Here is an 18,608-nt window from a genome sequence, read left to right as displayed (position 1 = left end):
CTTCTGTAAATACTTTAATGATTCGTGAAGAAGAAAAAAACATGCCAAACATTTCTAATATCAATCTCCACTACCAGTTTGCTTGAGAAACAGGTAAGAAATTCTCAAATGAATGTTTTCTTTTTTACTCTTTTCAAATGTGATACATTTTCCCGATTTAGACACACCTTGTTTTGATATTTCATATGTCGACTATCAAACATTCCCATGAACATTTCCTGCTTTTATTCATCACACTTGAATGAGAGTTTGCCTATTTGCCTATTACCATTTTTGTCTCACACTGTATATTAACATGCATAACTTACCACATTGTAGAGCAGTCAAAATTGACTAAAAGCCATTTGTGTGGGTTAAAGTTGAAAGAGTCTGCAAACTTTAAAAGAAACAATCATGAAGCGGCATTGTTTGATGTTTCTCTGGAATAAAAGGTATGATATAATGAAAATGAAAACAAAACATTAGTAGCTTTCAGTCAAGTCTGCATACACTGCTGTATATTTTTGTGTGAGATCTAGGAAGTGCTAATACTTTTGTATGTTGTATCAGCACAGCTTGAAAAATGTGTTTTGGCCAAAACAATCAATAATATATCTTAATTTACCATTACTGATGCAGAGACAACCTTTTCACCAACAGCATTATCTGGACTAAAGCAGGCACGATTTATTTAAAATGCAAAAGAGGAACATCTAGGCCGGCGTTTATTCAAAGGGAGAGAAAACTTTCCTTATCGGTTCTCTTCCGTTTGTTGGCTATCTCCTGTAATATCCTCTTCTCTACCTCCACAAATGCAATAACACAGCGTAGAGGGACAATGCGAAACAGACTCCTGGCTGACAGTTGCCATGCTGACTGATTTAAAGGGGGCTGGTTGCCTGCTCGCCATCACCCATATCCTAGCAACCAGCCCTTCGGCAGGGCTGCACCTGTCATCCTAAAAAACTGAGTTCCACCTTCATGTCCTAATCCAACATTGTTTGAGTTGTTAATGCTTCAAAATCATATACTATAACTGCGGTATATGGAATATACTAACTGTATCTCAACGTAGATGGTACATTTAATAATCCACTCTCCACTTTCTTCAATAATGACCCGTAATATCAATTTTCCCATTGCGTTAAAAGATACTACAAATTGTAAAATGGCAAGATTTTGAGAGCAAAATATGTCACTGTTCATATACAATACCTAACTTTAGTTGAAACAACAGTTGGTTCTTTTACAGTCAAGTCTGTTTTCTCCCCAGCAACAGAGTATGTCTAATACACAGTGATATATATAAAGGTCGAACACTGCCTCAGGAAATTACTCTGTCCTTATCTCTGCGTCTCTGCACAGCTCAGGAAGCAACAGCTGCACATTGATGCTCGCGCACTAATGCCAATTGTTTGGCCTATTACTCGTTCCTGCATGTTTCCTCCATGACATTAACGTTATGCTATTTTAAAAACAGAAATAAAGCAGCTGGATATAATCAGGATGCAGTTATTGTTTTCTTTCATAGATGCTATGAGATATATCTCACAACCAATGAAACAGAAAGATGTTGTCTTGTCATTCAGCAACATCTTGCATCAATGCAGGTGGATGCACACTTATTGACTGCACTTAAACCATATTAAATACGTCCCACACATATTCGGATAATCAAGGTGAAAATCTGTCAAAACTCTGTTGTGTTAAAGTGTTCATGCACTGTGTGAACGTGAACGCTTGCAATTTTTTAAACACCTCAATGCCATTCAACAAAGGGCGAAATTCAGGACAGATGAATGCACTCCCTGCATATGCTGCATCAATGTGCATCCACACATTTTCCTTATTACCTGGAACACACACAAAACAGAGGGGTTATTAACATCCGTAACATATTTACTTCTGGCAATCCAACTATGGATTTCTACAAACATTTATTCAAAATACATCAATTTATGAATTGAAGTTATCTATTTATAGGTAGGTATTATTCAGGATCATTACATACACCAGGACATCCTTATGGTTTGGATGTTCCTTAGCGATTCTCAAATCAAAGTGTGTGTTGTAAAGCTAATACAAGCCAATGGGGCATGACAATCCTTTTCCTCTTGTAAAAAAAACCCATAAAGTGTATTCTGATGCAATGGTTTACTCACATAGTGGCCCCAGTTCGGTAATATGGTCAAAAGCGCAGGATCCTGTGGTGCCAAGGGTTGCACAGAACTGAAAGACACCAACATACAAATCATTAAAACCCTAAAGTGCTTGGTTACCCATGCCATTTTCTTTTTTCAATGTCACAACAATGAAAAGATTGGATATTAACAAGGTTGAAAAAAACTATAAAATACAAATTCAAAGTTATTGCAGCTAGTGTAACAAATGGTTTTTGTACAAGCAGATAGACAATTTGTTTATTCAAACGTAGATCTGGACGCCACTTTTGATACACACAGATTATTCCAATCTGACTCTTATTCCCTGATAGTGATTTGTGGGTCAAAAAAAATTTCAGTTTATTTTATATCACAATTTACGAATTTGCCTCAGCGGGCTTTCCAATCTGGACACATACGACATCCCTGTACCAGGATCTCACCTCTGGTTATTGTCCTTAACCAGATACTTTAGGTTAAACAAAAACAATGTTATCATTAGGGTGTGCACAGCAGCATCACACATATTGTATCACTGTATTTAAGTGAGCCTGTGTTTAAGTGTGTAGCAACAGAATGCAATGACTTATGGGTGTAACTCAATGAAAAAATAATCATATCTAATGATGAGATGGAGTTGATTTTTGTGTCTGTCTTTGTGCAATAGCTTAGTGATAGTCGGCTGGATGGTTGCTGATTTTTGTCTTTTCCTACGAAGAAAGGGATGAGTCCAGCCGCTTTGTCCTCCTCCAACATCTTCTTAAGCGTGCTCCCTCTGACAGCATAGGTGCTATCTGTGGGAACCATCCTCATCGTCACTTCTCCAATCAGAGAAGCACGCTCCACTGAGGAATGAGCCTTCGGAAAGATATGCAATGTTTGTGAAAAATGTAATGTTAATCAGCAAGTCGTTTGATCACAGGGTTCAATCACCTCCTGCGGTTGGTAAGAAGATAAACCGTAACAGATTTTTTCTTATTCATGGTTAATGAATGATTTTATATGGTGAAATGTTTTGTGGCACCTACTAAACTTCAGAGCGTCAATGCTATAGCCCTAATCATCTACAATATAATACTAAGCAGAAAGAAATACACACAAGGCATGTTCAACTTGAGATTAGATTTGAATGGTGTTCTTCAGTAGAAACATAACAAACTGTTCTCCCTATAAAGGTCTGTGTGGCCCTCAGGCGACTTCCTAAACCAATCAGTCAGCCTGGTATTAAACCTGACCAGAGCTAGCTACTGCCTGAATGACTCTGTCTCACAAAATCACTGAATAACTATGTCACTGTTACTGAACCTTGTTGACTGAGAACATATCTAAGGAAGTATTAAAAACGCACAAGTTAAGTAAAAAATGTGATTCAAATTAGAATCAGAGTTAGCTTAGCCTTTGCATTAACCATGGCAAAAGTGTGATTGGAAATAAGTGTTTGTGCTTACCTGCTCAGAGGTGTACGCCACCAGTTTGGGTCGAATTTCACTTTCTAATATTTCGGGGTTGGCGGCCTGAATCTTTCTGAGTGCTTTACAGCGAGCAGCGAGCAAGGACATCAGGGTTGCCTCACTGGCTGTGCCCTGTTGGAGAATTAGAGGGAATTTGTAAAGCACTGTTTAAACCAGACTCAAACATTTCCTATATTTACATAATCCTACTTTTGGTCTAATTTGATTCAGTGTACAGGTTGTTGCATCTTATTAATGCACCATTGCACTGGGAGCAGCTGAGAGGATCTAGATGTATAACTGAGAAAGAATGGAAGAAGAAAACTATTGCAAATTAACACAAAGTATTGTGAAAAAATGCAAAATGATTTACACGAGAATGCAAAAGATATAGCGAGGGAATGCAAAATATCTTGCAGTGACCATCATGGGGCTCAATATGATTGCCTGTTTGTGTGCATGATAAATATGAGTGTGATTTCCATTTTTAAAACATTCTACCATGACAAAGATCCAAGCAGGATCTATGGATAATATGTAGGCTTCTCCTTTTTCGGTACTGATGCTGCTGTGATGGCCCTCTGACAGGCACGAGCACAGACATTTTGGGGGGCAGGTGCTCAAACCAAAATAAAGGGCAGCCATCGGCAAAATAATATTTATATTGATCACTGTAACTTGAAGTTAGCAAGTAATTGAAACACATTTTGTCATGAGAAGACATGAGAGCTAAACGAAATGAAATTGTTTTCTATTAACAATGACATTTTTAAATTTTTTTAACTTTTATTTACAAAATGATAGGAGCGAAAAATGCCATATAATAAACAACTTACTAACCTCGACCGCTCGGTCATGCCGGTAAATATCAAACCTCTGTAAAAAAGTTATAAAGCCTCAGTCTGATATTTCTATATATATAAGTAGTTGTTGTTTTTTCTTGCGTTTACTCTTTTCACCCTCTGCAATGCTCATACAAGATTGATCTTTGTAAAACTGGAACAGACAACACAAAGAGAAACATACCGCATAAAACAAGGATAGCAATCATAGTTTAGCTGCAATTTTCTAGCTGTGAATTATTGTGACATTTATCAAATGAATTAATAAGTTCAACATACTTTCGAAATTGTCTCAATAGCATGAATACAACACAAAGAAGATGCCTGCCTGTATATCTCTCCCTCTCTCTGTTCATTAAACATGACGTCAGTAAACAGCTGGACAAGGCTGTGAAACCACGGATTTCGTGAGTTTTTTGTTTATTGTTTTAGTGAGCGCCGAGGAGCATGTCGGGGCGAAATTCTCACAAGATTTGGGGGGACCTGATGACAGAGAGAGTAACTTTTATTCTTCAATACTGGTGAATGAAAAAAAAAGGGGCTCCAGCAGAAAGGGCACTTTTCTCATCCAGGGCAAAAGGGCTGGTGCTTGAGCACCACTAGGGGTCTATCTGTGCATGTGCCTGCCCTCTGATGTGCGAATAATTAATCCTCTTCAATTCCTATTGATAAATACAATTACACCAACACCTTTTGCAAACACACATAGCTGATATCCTCTCTAATGGATGTTAGCTATGTTGTAGTGACAACTCCAAATCCTCATTAGAGAACACATCTGAGTCTTCACCTGCAGCCAGCACACTCAAAGAAATGTCTCATTGGATGAACTCAATTAAATTGTTGGCAGGTTTTCCATCCAATAATTATATGCAACTCCAACTCAAATTTAGCACATCAGTGCAATACAATGTAATTAAGTTAGTCCAACTCATTTGTATCAAATACATCTAAAATAAAATAACGATATTCATTAAATTAAATTAATTTGTGTTTGTCCAACTCAAAATATAAACTAATTAACTAACTAAGAAAATATGCAAACTCCACACAGAAGGAAAGCCCCGACTAGGAATTGAACACACAGACCTTTGGCTTTGAGGCGACGGTGCTAGCCACTACACCACCGTACAGCCCTGAAAGTGTCTTCACCTTGTAAACAACTGATTTTCAGCTGGCGCATGCGCAAAGGGTAGTCCTCAATGAAACACATTTATTTTGAGTTGATATGCACACCATCTAACCTAAATAAATCTAATAAATGAAAGAATTCATACATTTTGTGTTCCACCCATTAAATATAAATATCTATTTTTGTAATTGATTTATTTAAATGTATCAAACAATATTTAAATGTGTCACCTCGAAGAAGGGCTTGAATCGTTTTTGTGAGTGTAACCTAAATAAATCTAATAAATGAAAGTATTCATACATTTTGTGTTACACCCATTCAAAATAAATATCTTCGTTTTGTAATTGATTTATTTAAATGTATCAAACAATATTTAAATGTGTCACCTCTAAGAAGGGCTTGAATCGTTTTTTTGAGTGCAGTAAGAATTGTTTGACAACATAATGAAGTGAATCATGCCTTCTGAGGTATCTTGGGACATTACAATATAAGAAAGTCAATAAAAAGTTTAAATCATTCAATCAGTATGCACAAATCAATCAACAGACAAGCAGGCTAATATGGACATGTCATTTGTGTCAGAAAAAGCAACTGCAGAGTAACATTAAGCTGATTCTTAAGAGGTTAGGGACCAAACTAAATGGATCCATGAATCAAAGTGTCTATCCAATTTTTGTGATTAACATGGCTCTAGCTGCTCAAAGGAAGTGAACCAAATGCAAGGACAGTTTGAAGCAACCAAACAAGGTAAACCTCAAGCTTCTAAACATACCCAAGTGTACTTCCTGTCCTCCTGTTTACTCATAAACTCTGAACCTGGTAGCCTTTATTTAAAGTCCACCAGCTCACATTGATCCCCCAATAAGCTTTGGAAACCTGTTGCCAATTTAGAAAAAAACCCTGCAATTGCTCTTAAGGATAAGGCGTGATGATCCACGACTCAAGATGATGCATGCATTCAAACTACAGGTGTGTGTCTTCACCATTTTAATGCAGAAGCAACTGTAGAAGGATTTCACAACGTTGTTATTTTTTCTGATGTCAATTAAACTCTACAAGCTTTTGTTATTTTTAGTTCATTTTAATAATAGGAAAGTCTCAGTGACACATGGGTAAAAAGCGAAATCTAAGGTCACCAGAAGGGTCTTTTTGAAAACATCCCATTTCCTCTTTTTTCCCTCTTAAGGTTTATAACAATAGTCTTGCAATGTGCTGTGACAACACTCATTAGCCCTGCTGCAGCGAGAAGAGCCCCATTAGTTGCCATAGTGAGCTGGTAAGCTGCACTTAAAAAGGAGCGTGGCAAGACAAAACAAAAGCACAATGAGCCAGATGAGCGCGCGTGCACACGCACGCACACACACACACACACACACACACACACACACACACACACACACACACACACACACACACACACACACACACACACACACACACACACACACACACACACACACACACACACACACACTCAGGTGGTCACAATAAAAGAGGCATGAAAAGATCTGTCATCAGAGTGTCATGCACACACATATATTGATAGCCTCTTCTGCTGCTGCTGCTACTCCGTTTCAGTCAATGGAACACTAAACTAGTGTTTGGCTTCTTGCCACACAAAACAATCCCAATCTCCATCTGCCTATAGATGACATATTGAAAAGGCAATTTCTTACCAATTTTCAGCCGGTGGGAATCAGGGAGAGAAAAAGACGACAACTCAATACTACACAAATTGCTGATGTTTTCAGGGAGACCTCAGTTGTGAGCATATAAAATGTCAGCCTTTGACTTAACACATGTTGAAAACCACAGAAGAGTATGAATGTTAGAAGGGTTGGTTTGACTCGTTTGGCTGCCAGAAAACCTTTCTGCAGGGAGGCATAAAATCACACAAAAGAAACGCACCTGGATGACACCTCCTCCGTGGCCAAGAGTCCCGGCTATAAAATCGTCTGGCAGCTTTAGCATCTTCCCCAGCCAATCTAACATCACTGTCTCCAATTCTGTACAGGCTGGGCTGGAAGCCTGAAAACGCCACGCATAACACCACACAAATATTAACTATATATAATAGAATACAGTGTTGGATACAGAGTCACAGCAAAGTGTTTGTTACCCAGGAGAATCCAATACAGCCAATGGCTCCACATAGCATGTCGGCCAAAATGGCAGGGTAAGAGTTTGCAGCTGCAAAGTAGGCATAAAAGTATGGACTGTGCCAGTGGGTGATCTGGAAAAAGATTAAACATACACATAATGAATTAGAGAAGAAGACTAATCTTATAGTTTGTCATTGGGAGCAAGAAGTTGCCAAAATAACTATTGTTATATATTACAGTTTTGTTAATAGAGAACAATGGTCCTCATTTTTGGTAGACCGGATACCACAGTAGTTGCTTTAACGGACTGGCACCTTTTTAGCCACAAATAAATCTCTATGTAAAATGCTAAAAGTAAAATCCAGTTTTTTTTATTGCAATAGATACCTGTATGAAACCCCTTATCCTCAAGAGCAATTGCAGTTTTTCTTTTCCAAGTTTATTATTTACTTTCTGAGTAAATTATTAATAATTTACAAGCTTATGGATGAATTTTCATCTCTCTATTGCACATTACTAACTTTGCTTCCTCTCCGGAGTCCTTTTGACTTCACGTCTCTGATTGATCATCGAGGTCTGGATCGTGGAATATGCCAACCATTCATACATTTTGATTGTGTTGTTACTGTGTTTTAATTTGTGTATAATGATTCCTTCTGTACACAAGGCATCTATTGCACCTGTCCATCTTGGAGAGGGATCCTCCTCTGTTGCTCTCCTGAAGGTTTCTTCCCTTTTTTCCCCGTGAAGGGTTGTTTGGGAGTTTTTCCTGATCCGATGTGAGGTTCTGGGACAGGGATGTCAATATGTACAGATTGTAAAGCCCTCAAATTTGTAATGTGCGATATTGAGCTATACAAATATACTGAATTGAACATTCACGCAATAATCTTCCACCTTCTCTTTCCATCTGTATCTCTCTCTCTAACACACTCATGGCACTTGATTCAATTCAATTCAATTCAGTTTATTTTGTAGAGCCCAATATCGCACATTACAAATTTAAGGGCTTTACAATCTGTACATATACGACATCCCTGTCCCAGGATCTCACATCGGATCAGGAAAAACTCCCAAGAAATAGAAAAAACCCTTTCATAGGGAAAAAAGGAAAGACACTTTCAAATTCCATTGTATCTTTCCTTGTCTCAGACAACAGTTCAAAATAATTGTGCTACTATAATTAATTACGTTGTTAAGTAACCAGTGAACCACCATGTTGCCAGAAAAACTTGACCTCCCTTGTATTAGTTACTCTAATTGAGTTGATGGACATGTCTTAATTGATCAGTCTCAATAATTGTAAATGCACACAGATTAACAAATGCGCACAGAACAATTCATTATGCCTGCATATGATTGGTCCACGAAGGCCGGTAACAATAAACTCCACCTCGTTTGTTGTGTATAAAACGTATGTTAAAATGCATGTTCGATAGTCTTTCTCCATTCGGTGCCTGAAAGTACTCCAAACGGCCTGCAGGCGTTTGTTCCCTGACCTGAACTTGTTAAGAATAAACTCAATATTCTTGCGAAGTGCTGTTGTCCATCGAACCTCTTTCTTCATCATCAATTCCATCATCATCCTCCGGCTGGCGAGAAGATACGACAATTTCCTTTCATCTAATGAAATAAATTCAAATCAACTACTGCTGGGTTAAAAAGCTACTTTGAAACATCTTTGCTTTATTATTGTTATAGTAAATTACTTAAGTGTGTTGAACACATGGACATATTATCTTAATACTAATGCCACTCTTTTTTAATAGGGGAATACAGTTACGCAGCTAGTTATAGTCAGATTACTTGAATACATTTCTAAATCTATTGTCATAATTCCAGAATAGGAAAGCTATCTTTTCTAAACCAGTATTGCTTTCAAATTGCTGACTAATCTAAATTACGCTGCAGAAAAACACATATGAATCCATGCCACTATAATTCCATTGTGTGCATCCACAAATCAACAAAAGTATAACCTCACCCCTGGCATTATGACCCTCTCCACATCTTTGATAATGTCATCATAATTATCAGGCTCCAGTGGGGCCTCAGTGGGGATCAGGGAACGAAGATACCCCGGTTCCACATCTGCGCTGACCGGACGCTGCTCGATGTTCTCCAGGTAGTCGGCTACATAGTCCACCATCTCCTTCCCTCTGCACCGAAACTCTGCTGCATCCATCGTGCCACTGGATGGACACTGCACAGAAGCATTTATTTCTCAAGAACCATGTTGTTGATGATTAACGGGTTGAATGGGACTTTGTTAAGATTTCTTTGAGTCAAAACTTGTCACCTTCGATATCACTGATATGAGTTGATGAATACAACAACTAACCACCAGACATTAATCTTTCCTCAGTTCTGCTGCAAGACAGATGCCATGGTCTTGTTAGCAAAATGATCAATACGTGCCATCCTCTCAATCCTCTGGAAGCAGAGAGTGTGCACGGGCAGAGGGGTTGTTTAGTTGAATATGTTTAGTTTAGTTAAATAAAACTCAGGTCAGGTGGCTCTATGTATAGAACAATATCAAACCTTAAGGTCTAACAGCCCAGGACAACATTCCAGAACTCTTATTTGTATTGGCCCATGTGTAAGGAACCACATAATTGTAATAGTTCAGTTGGAGAGCAGATACTTGACAACAGAGGTTAGGATTCTTTTGTAACTTTCTGCTGTGTTTTATAAAGTTACTAATACCAGTCAACATCTGTTTTTCCCACAATTATAATTGTTGAATTAAATCCTTGAAATATAGAGACACTGTCAGCCATGTCCAAGACATACAATCAAGCATTTGAGCTCAAAAATAATGTACATTTAGATGGGAGGACAGTTAGAAAGACTTGGATTTGACCCTCTCTTAAATATATTGCTGTATAGCATTCAACTTGTGGCGCACAAACGGGGAAAAAAATGCTCCAAAAAAACAATATATTTTTTCAAAAATCATGACCTGGTTAGTCAAGATAATCCATATACCCTGTTGTGAGCAGTTTAATTTACCAACACTATGCAATTTACACCAAAACAATTTGGATGAGGACAAATATGGACTTTTGATCCTTTAATAAGAGCCAAGGGATTTTGGGCAAGTTAATTGGGTTGATATTATTCCTAATTTGGGGAAATACTGGTTTTGAAATGTCAATAAATTTCAATGGAAATTTATTGAAATTAATAGGATTTGTTGGAATCCTATTAAAACCATACATTATCAACAAGTTCAACAACAGATAAAAAAGTGTACTAAAAGCAGTTGCAAGGTCACTATTTTCAACAGTTTAATCTATATAAACTATACTATCTCATATGATCCAATTCAACGATGATGGCACATATAAAATAGTTGGTTACCTAATAAACTATTGATCCGTTATTCCCATAAATATGGCTTAAACAAAAAAGAATAATATAAGGTTTTAGAACAGCAGTACGGACACACACACAGCCATGCTCCTTGACACAGTTTGTATAAGCTTGCACATGTATGTAAGAACCTTGGACCCTCTTAACAACACATTAAGCCAGTCTGATCATAGCTTAGTTTCCTTTCATTTTATGGACTGCCATGAACAGAAAAGCTTAGCAAGAAAAAGCATTATTGCATCAAACATCTATTTGTACAGATTGTTATGAATGCATTCTGCCGAAGGACAATTTCATAAACCTGATCAAAAGCCTCATTAAGGTGTCTTAATAACTTAATGAATAAGGGAAATATGTACCATTTATCTTCCTGTTTGTTCTCTGTAAATCAGGGACATGTTATGCATTGAAAGTCGTGCTGCAACAATTTATCATTAACAAAAACCTTTAAACATATCCCTTTACAATATACTGGCATGATGCTTATATACATTTAACATGGGCATATCCCCTTGTTCTGTGCCAGTACCTTGACATTCATTCAACAAGTGTTTAACCCTCCATGTCTCTTTCCCTTGCTGAGAAGCAAAGTCCTTATTCTAAGCCTGATCTCAAATAGGATTAGACATGTTTGCATGTATGTGCGTGTGGGTGTGCGCATACTTACATTTTAAAGTGAGAGCTTCAGATGGTGTATCTTTTCCTCTTGTTGTTAGCGTCCACAAATGGACAAACAGACAGGCACGTGGTGAATGTGTTTGTGTGTGTAAGCTGGACAAGACACTTTCTCCTTTTATCTTGCCACTAACCACCCCCACCTAAAAAAAACGACAAGGCCAGCCAATGGGAGCGAGGCTCATGGTCAATGCTAGAATTGATTGACTCACACACACTTACTTACATACTAAATATTGTGTATACTGCATTTTGCTAATGCTAAGAACTCACTTATCATTTGTAAACACCAATATACACAGTAATTTTGTATTAGCATCATGAAATCTGGATAAATAAAACTATCAATAACATGTTTAATAATGTATTCATAATATTCTTACGACTTTTTTGTGGATTTCAGTTTTCAAGGACATTTTTTAAAAAAAAAGGGTTTTGAGGTTTGTCACTGAAAATAAATAATGTTTTTGGTATTTATTTAACTACAATATGCATCACACCCTATTAGTCGCTGTCAAGCTTTGGTCGGGGCCAACACTGGCTTTTGAGGCCCGCAGGTCACCAGGCATTGGTGGAGGCATTGTGGTTGAAGATACGGTGTGTAGATGAGGATGTTCACGAGTTTCCCATGGTGTCAGTGTAAATTAGACACTGGGAAAAAAAACATTTCAATGCCTCATGGACCGGGTGCTGCGTCCGCACGCTGCATATGCTGCCGCCTACTTAGATGATGTGATCATCCACGGCACCACCTGGGCGGAGCATGTGCAATGGGTGGGCGCGGTGCTTGAGTCCCTAAGGCAGGCTTTGCTGACCGCAAACCCAGGGAAGTGTGCAGTTGGACCGAGGGAGGTACGGTATCTGGAGTACCACTTGGGCGCCGGGCAGGTGCGCCCTCAGGTGGACAAGAGCGCCGCTATCGTAGTCTACCTGCGGCCCAAGACCAAAAAGAGGTGAGGCAGTTTCTGAGGCTGGTGGGTTATTAGTACAGGCGATTCATCCCGAACTTTACAGAGCTGACTAGCCCCATGACTGACCTGACCCACAAAGGTGCCTCTGATCCGGTCGAGTGGACGGAGCAGTGCCAGTTGGTGTTTGAGAAGGTAAAACAAGCTCTCTGGGAGGAACCACTCCTTCACACACCTAACTTATTTTTTACTTTGCAGACTGATGCATCGAACAGAGGGCTGGGGGGCGTTTTGTCCCAGCAGGTAGAGTAGTTTAGGCCGGATGTTGCCCTGGCCTAAGTCGGGCGGTGGAGGTATGTGTCAGTGGGGTGTTGTGAAGCGCAGCTGCAGAGTGGATGGAGCAGGGGGGCTGGTTCAGGGAGAGGTGCAGAGACAAGGTCTAATCGGCATCAGCTGGTGTTGATCAACCCCAGCTGTAATGAATCTGTGTGTGTATCTCTTCTCTATAAAGAGCAGTAGGAACCGAGATGCGGGAGAAGGAGATTGGGCGAGAGTTCTCATCTGATCCGTGTTATATTTACAATAAAAGGTTTTGTCAAAACATAACATTCTGTGTTCCTGCCTCCATATTCAGTCCGGCACTCACAGGGTAACAGAGAAAGCTGTTACAAGCGTCTATCCCTGCAGGCGGCTAAGAATAATTTGCAATTGATGAAAGTGTTTGATGTTCTCCAGGTAGTTGGACACATAGTCCACCATCTCCCTCCCTCTGTGCCGAAACTGCTGCGTCCATTGTGCCACTGGAATACAGCATAAAAGCTTGTGCCATACCTCTTGTTAGCAAAATGGTCAATACGTGCCATCCTCTCAATCGCCCATTAATATATTAATGATAATAATCAAGTCTTTTTTGTGAATTTCAGTTTTTAAGGACATTCTTACGACAAAAGGGTTTTGAGATGTGTCACTGAAAATAAATGAGGTTTTACTATTTGTTTAACTACAACAATTATGAGTCACTGTCATGCGTCTTTCCCTGCAGGCGGCTAATCGGTGAACTATCAATAAAAAAAATATTTTAAAATAAAATTCACGGAGGAAAATAGAGATTCTAATTCTGGGGTGATGGAGGAAACCGCTCTGGGGAAAAGGCTGTTCCTCAGTTAGTCCGGGTTTTAATAGTCCTGAATCTTCTTCCTGATGGCAGTGGAACAAACAGAGAGTGCCCCAGGTATGTGATGTCTGGTGAGAAATAAGCAAACAGCAGTATCAAGCTACAGTTGAGCGAAGAAGAGCGATTTCTCAATTGCTGCAGCAAACGGAGCAAAGTAAATCTACTTTCACAAAGCCTCCATACTCAATGACTGCTGCTGGTTCTGTGGCAGCTCGTGAGACTGTTTGCGGTGCTCAAGTCTAAAACAGCATTCCCCAACCTTTTTTGTGCCACGGACCAGTTTTGTGTCAGACAATATTTTCACAGACCGGCCTTCAGTGTGGGCGATAAACATGACGTACTAAATATGACGTCATGAAATTATACGACCAACTTAAAGTGCATAAAAATACAACTCACCATTATGCCGAATTAGTGGGAGCCCTGCGCTTGTTTATCTGCAACGAGCCAGTCCAATCTGATGGTAGACAACGACACCCGACCTGTGTTTGTTATGTCCAGTCTGCTCCATAACTTAGTTTTGGTCGCCGTCATTCCAGAAAACCCCTCTTCACAAAGATGACGTTGGAAATGGAAGCAAGGTTTTCAGAGCTTTGTTGGCAATCTCAGCATATAATTTGCCTTGATTTTGATCCAGAACAAAGGCAGAGTTGTTGCGTGAAATGTACAGAAGTGACAGCAGTTTATACACCAGATGTCTAACTGACAGTGCTGTAGCTAAATTTAAAGAAGTGATTCCTTCCGCATTCAATTCAATACCATGTCTCACTAAAACAGAGGACTCCTTTGATAATTTTAATCTGTCTCAGATTGCTCATCTCGTCGATAGTTCTACAGGCTCAGAGAGAGTAACACTGGACTTGATAGCCCCTCTAAAAAAAGAAGAAAATAACACAAAGGAGGTTTTCTCCCTGGTATAAACCTCAGACCCACAAATTAAAGCAAATATCACAAAAGTTTTGCACATGCCATTCCACCAATCTGGAAGAATTCAATTCAATTCAGTTTATTTGTATAGCCCAATTTCACAAATTACAAATTTGTCTCGGAGTGCTTTACAATCTGTACACATAGACATCCCTGCCCCAAAACCTCACATCGGACCAGGAAAAACTCCCAAATAACCCTTCAGGGGGAAAAAAAGGGAAGAAACCTGCAGGAGAGCAACAGAGGAAGATCCCTCTCCAGGATGGACAGATGCAATAGATGTAATGTGTACAGAAGGACAGATTTAGAGTTAAAATACATTCAATGAATATGACAGAGTGTATGAATAGTTCCTAGTAGGCATATTCCACGATGGAGACCTCCACGATCCATCAGGCAGATGGCGGTGGGGAGGAGGAGTGGGCGGAGTCTCAACAGGGGGCGGAGTCTCAACAGGACAGTGGCGTAGTCAGGAGCAGGAATTCCATGACCCAGACCTCGATGATCCATCAGGCAGATAGGATCTATGCCGTCTCATAGGGTCCGATGACCCCATGAGACGTGAAGTCAAAAGGACTCCGGAGAAAGCAGAGTTAGTAACGTGTGATTGAGAGATGAAAATTCATCCTTAAGGAGAGAAAAAAGAGGAGATAGGTACTCAGTGCATCCTAAAACGACCCCCGGCAGCTATAAGCCTATAGCAGCATATCAAGGGGCTGGACCAGGGCAAACCTGATTCAGCCCTAACTATAAGCTCTGTCAAAGAGGAAGGTCTTAAGACTACTCTTAAACGAGGTGACTGTGTCTGCCTCCCGGACTGAAATTGGAAGCTGGTTCCATAAAAGAGGAGCTTGATAACTAAAGGCTCTGGCTCCCATTCTACTTTTTAAGACTCTAGGAACTACAAGTAGTCCCGCATTTAGTGAGCGTAGCTCTCTAGTGGGGCAATATGGTACTACAAGCTCCTTAAGATATGATGGTGCATCACCAATCAAGGCTTTGTACGTTAAGAGAAGAATTTTAAAAGTGATTCTTGATTTTACTGGGAGCCAGTGCAGAGCAGCTAGTGCAGGAGTGATGTGATCTCTTTTCTTAGTTTTAGTGAGAACACGAGCTGCAGCATTCTGGATCAACTGGAGGGACCTAAGAGATTTATTAGAGCAGCCTGATAATAAGGAGTTGCAGTAATCCAGTCTAGAAGTAACGAACGCGTGACTCAATTTTTCTGCATCATTTGAGACAAGATGTGCCTGATTTTGAAATATTACGTAGATGAAAGAATGCAGTCCTTGAGATTTGCTTTACGTGGGAGTTAAAGGACAAGTCCCGATCAAAGATAACGCCAAGATTCTTTACAGTGGTGTTTGATGCTAGGGCAATGCCGTCTACAGAAACCACATCACCAGATAATTGATCTCTGAGGTGCTCAGGGCCGATTAAAATTACTTCGGTTTTGTCTGAGTTTAACATCAAGAAGTTGCAGGTCATCCATGTTTTTATGTCTTTAAGACATGCTTGAATTTTACCGAGTTGGTTGCTCTCCTCTGGTTTTATCGATAAATATAGTTGAGTATCATCTGCATAACAATGAAAGTTTATGGAGTGTTTCCTGATAATATTGCCCAAAGGAAGCATGTATAAGGTAAATAAAATTGGTCCAAGCACAGAACCTTGTGGAACTCCGTGATTAACGTTGGTGGTTATCGAGGCGTCATCGTTTACAAATACAAACTGAGATCGATCTGATAAGTAGGATTTAAACCAAATTAGTGCCGTGCCTGAAATGCCAATCGACTACTCCAGTCTCTGTAACAGGATGTCATGGTCAATGGTGTCGAATGCAGCACTAAGGTCTAACAAGACCAGGACAGAGAGGAGTCCTTTATCTGCTGCCATTAAGAGGTCATTTGTAATTTTCACCAATGCTGTCTCGGTGCTGTGGTGTTTTCTAAATCCTGATTGAAATTTCTCAAATAAACTATTATGATGTAGAAAGTCGCACAACTGATTTGCGACCACTTTCTCAAGGATCTTGGAAAGGAAGGGGAGGTTAGAGATCGGTCTGTAGTTAGCCAACACCTCTGGATCCAGAGTGCAGCCACGTCTCCTGTGCTTCACTGAGACGTGGCTGCACGCGGACTATCCGGATCACAGCGCGTCTTTGCCCGGCTTCAGGACTGTTCGGGCTGACAGAGACGCTACACAGAGCGGTAAGAAGAGGGGGGGCGGGATCGCTGTTTATGTGAATGAACGGTGGTGCCATCCGGACCATGTGTGCGTGAAGGAGCGCTTCTGTAGCCCGAACATTGAACTGTTGGCCGTGGGGATGCGCCCGTACTATTTGCCGAGAGAGTTCACGTCCGCCATTTTGGTTGTCGGTACGTGCCGCCATCAGCTGACGCTGAGGAAGCTGTGGACACCATCCACTCCACTGTGTCTGCTCTGCTGAATCATCAGCCTGGAGCATTCATGGCTATCACTGGTGACTTTAACCACACCACATTGGAAAAAGCTCTGCCAACCTTCCATCAATACATAGACTGCCCAACAAGGAACAATAAAACTCTGGACTTGCTGTATGCTAATACTAAGGATGCATACAGCGCCACTGCCCTTACCCTCGGCAGGTCTGATCATGACCTGGTCCGCTGACACCCAGGTATGTTCCTCTGGTGAAGAGGCTGCCGGTGACCACCAGGACTGTGAGGAGGTGGTCTCTGGAGGCTAACGACGCCTACAGGACTGCTTCGAGTCAACGGACTGGGATGTGCTGTGTGGACCGCACGGGAGGACATCAACAGTATGACCGACTGCATCACGGAATACATCAAGTTCTGTGAACACACCACCATCCCATCACGGACTGTGCGCTGCTTCCCCAACAACAAGCCCTGATCACCAGGGACCTGAAGGCGCTTAACATGAAGAAAGCTGCTTTCAGGTCTGGAGACAGGGATGAGCTGAGGAAAGCCCAGCGCAACCTAAAGGTGAAGCTCAGGGAGGCAAGGACTCCTACAGGAGGAAGCTGGAGGCCAAACTCCAGCTGAACAACACAAGGGAGGTGTGGTCTGGCATGAAGCAGATAACTGGCTTCAAGGTGGGAGGGAGACAGCCAGGGGCTCCTGGAGAGGGCCAACGAGCTGAACTGTTTTTTCAATAGGTTCAGTTCACAGCCTTACCCCGTCTCCTCCACACATCACACCTCCCAAACACCTCCTCCCTCTGTCCCCCTGCTGAGCTGCACATCCACCGAGCCCTCAATAACAATGGGCTCCTCACCTCCCCTCTCTGTGACGACTGACCAGGTGAGAAGACAGCTGGAGAAACTACACCAGCGCAGAGCTGAAGGTCCTGATGGCATCAGCCCCAGGGTCCTAAAGACCTGCGCCACCCAGCTGTCTGGTGTCCTGCAGCGCCTCTTCAACCTCAGCCTGAGGCTGGGGAAGTCCCGTGCTGTGGAAGACGTCGTGCCTGGTCCCTGTCCCAAAGAAGTCAGCACCATCTGGCCTCAACGACTACCGACCGGTGGGCCTCACCTCCCATGTGATGAAGGTGCTGGAGAGGCTGGTCTTGGCCCACCTCCGGCCGCAGGTGAAATCATCGTTGGACCCTCTGCAATTTGCTTACCAGCCTCATGTGGGAGTGGACGACGCCATCATCTACCTGCTGCAACGAGCTCAGTCGCACCTGGATGGAACCGTGTCTCTGTGAGAGTCACTTTCTTTGACTTCTCCAGTGCATTTAACACCATCCAGCCACTGCTGCTGAGTGAGAAGCTGCGGTGGCCGTGTGGACGCGTCCACCATCTCCTGGATCACTGACTACCTCACAGGCAGACCACAGTTTGTCAGAATGGGCCGTGTGCTGTCTGGAACGGTGGT

At 41.1% G+C, this 18,608-nt stretch overlaps 1 protein-coding gene across 2 annotated transcripts; it reads right to left on the bottom strand.

The window, feature by feature from the left end:
- Positions 1-9,948, bottom strand: ddc (dopa decarboxylase). 2 transcript variants are annotated; one of them, XM_056443540.1, is made up of 8 exons: positions 9,653-9,945; positions 7,686-7,799; positions 7,475-7,594; positions 3,590-3,724; positions 2,856-2,999; positions 2,142-2,208; positions 1,738-1,832; positions 1-376 (listed from the first exon to the last, which is right to left on the bottom strand). In XM_056443540.1, the coding sequence occupies exons 1-8, from the start codon at positions 9,851-9,853 to the stop codon at positions 305-307; spliced, it is 948 nt and encodes a 315-aa protein (XP_056299515.1). In that variant the 5' UTR covers positions 9,854-9,945; the 3' UTR covers positions 1-304. The 2 variants fall into 2 exon arrangements, with proteins under 2 accessions (XP_056299515.1, XP_056299516.1); XM_056443541.1 differs by lacking the exon at positions 2,856-2,999 and having other exon boundaries at positions 9,653-9,948.
- Between the last annotated feature and the right edge of the window lie 8,660 nt (positions 9,949-18,608).

The sequence above is a fragment of the Pseudoliparis swirei genome, chromosome 22 (genome assembly GCF_029220125.1).
Source record: "Pseudoliparis swirei isolate HS2019 ecotype Mariana Trench chromosome 22, NWPU_hadal_v1, whole genome shotgun sequence".
In the NCBI taxonomy this organism is placed as follows: domain Eukaryota; kingdom Metazoa; phylum Chordata; class Actinopteri; order Perciformes; family Liparidae; genus Pseudoliparis; species Pseudoliparis swirei.
This window is presented reverse-complemented; position numbering and strand designations above follow the sequence as displayed.

What these genes read in the sequence shown, in the direction of transcription:
- ddc (XM_056443540.1), bottom strand. Translation starts at nt 9,853, where the DNA reads ATGGATGCAGCAGAGTTTCGGTGCAGAGGGAAGGAGATGGTGGACTAT. An exon ending in AGAGGGTCATAATGCCAGGG is followed by an intron (nt 7,800 to 9,652) that starts GTGAGGTTATAC and finishes ATCTTTTTCCAG; the next exon opens with ATCACCCACTGGCACAGTCC. An exon ending in TGGCGTACACCTCTGAGCAG is followed by an intron (nt 3,000 to 3,589) that starts GTAAGCACAAAC and finishes ATCTTTCCGAAG; the next exon opens with GCTCATTCCTCAGTGGAGCG.